Genomic DNA, 1,209 nt, shown 5'->3' with positions numbered 1-1,209 from the left:
GATGGGGATCTTGTGGGAATATGGTGCGGGTGTAGTGAGGGTGTGGTGGGGGTCTAGTTTGAGTGTGGTGGGGATCTTGTGGGGTGTGGTGGGGGTCTAGGGGTGTGTGGTCGGGTGGAGTGTGGGAATGTGGTGTGGGTAAGGTGGAGTGTTGTGGGGGTCTAGGGGTGTGTGGTGGGGGTCTAGTGGGGGTGTATTGGGGTGTGGTGTAGGAGTGTGATTCGGATTCGGTGTTGGTGTATTTGAGGGCGCGGGGAAGAAGGGGGAGAGGTAAGGATGGCTTGAAGAATGCCACCGGTGACTAGACCTTCACCACCATGAACGACATTGTTGCCATCACCAACAATAAAGGAACTTTATCACCGACAACAACACCAGGGCCGCACACCACAACTTGGCTACTACCACCAACAAGAACTTCACCACTATCATCAACAATAATTTCACCACCAACAATACCCAACAAAAACTTCACCACCAACATGAACTTTACCACCACCAATAACAACTTCACCACCATCAACAACTTTACCACCATGAACATCACCACCAACATGAACTTCACCATCAACACCAACATGAACTTCACCACCATCAACACCAAAATGAACTTCACCATCAACATGAACTTCACCACCATCAACTTCATCACTATCAACAACTTCACCACCAACAACAACTTTACCACCATGAACTTCGCCACCAAGAATAACAACTTCACCACCAAGAATAACAACACCACCATCAACAACTTTACCACCATGAACTTCACCACCAACAATAACAACACCACCATCAACAACTTTACCACCATGAACTTTATCACCATCGACACCAACAACTTCATCACCATCAACAACTTCATCACCATCAATAACAACTTCACCACCATCAACAACTTTACCACCATCAACACCAACAACTTTACCACCATCAGCAATTTCACCACCATCAACAACAACTTCACCACCATCAATAACAATTTCACCATCAACAACAACTTCACCACCATCAATAACAATAGCTTCACCACCAACAATAATTTCACCACCTTCAACATCAACTTCACAGCCATCGAAAATAACAACTTCACCACCATCAACAACTTCACCATTATCAACAACAACAACTTCACCACCATCAACAACTTCACCATTATCAACAACAACAACTTCACCACCATCAACAACTTCACCATTATCAACAACA

At 45.0% G+C, this 1,209-nt stretch overlaps 1 protein-coding gene across 1 annotated transcript in view; it reads left to right on the top strand.

Moving 5' to 3' along the window:
- The first annotated feature begins 482 nt into the window (after positions 1–482).
- The window catches only part of LOC138864098 (GATA zinc finger domain-containing protein 15-like), an 852-nt gene continuing 125 nt past the window's right edge, over positions 483–1,209 (top strand). The window contains exon 1 of the mRNA XM_070130128.1: positions 483–1,209. This exon is cut by the window's right edge and continues 125 nt beyond it. Coding sequence (XP_069986229.1) covers positions 483–1,209 — 727 coding nt within the window.

This window comes from Penaeus vannamei, chromosome 15, assembly GCF_042767895.1.
Source record: "Penaeus vannamei isolate JL-2024 chromosome 15, ASM4276789v1, whole genome shotgun sequence".
NCBI lineage: Eukaryota > Metazoa > Arthropoda > Malacostraca > Decapoda > Penaeidae > Penaeus > Penaeus vannamei.
The sequence above is the reverse complement of the archived record's forward strand: the minus strand, read 5'-3'. Positions and strand labels throughout refer to the sequence as shown.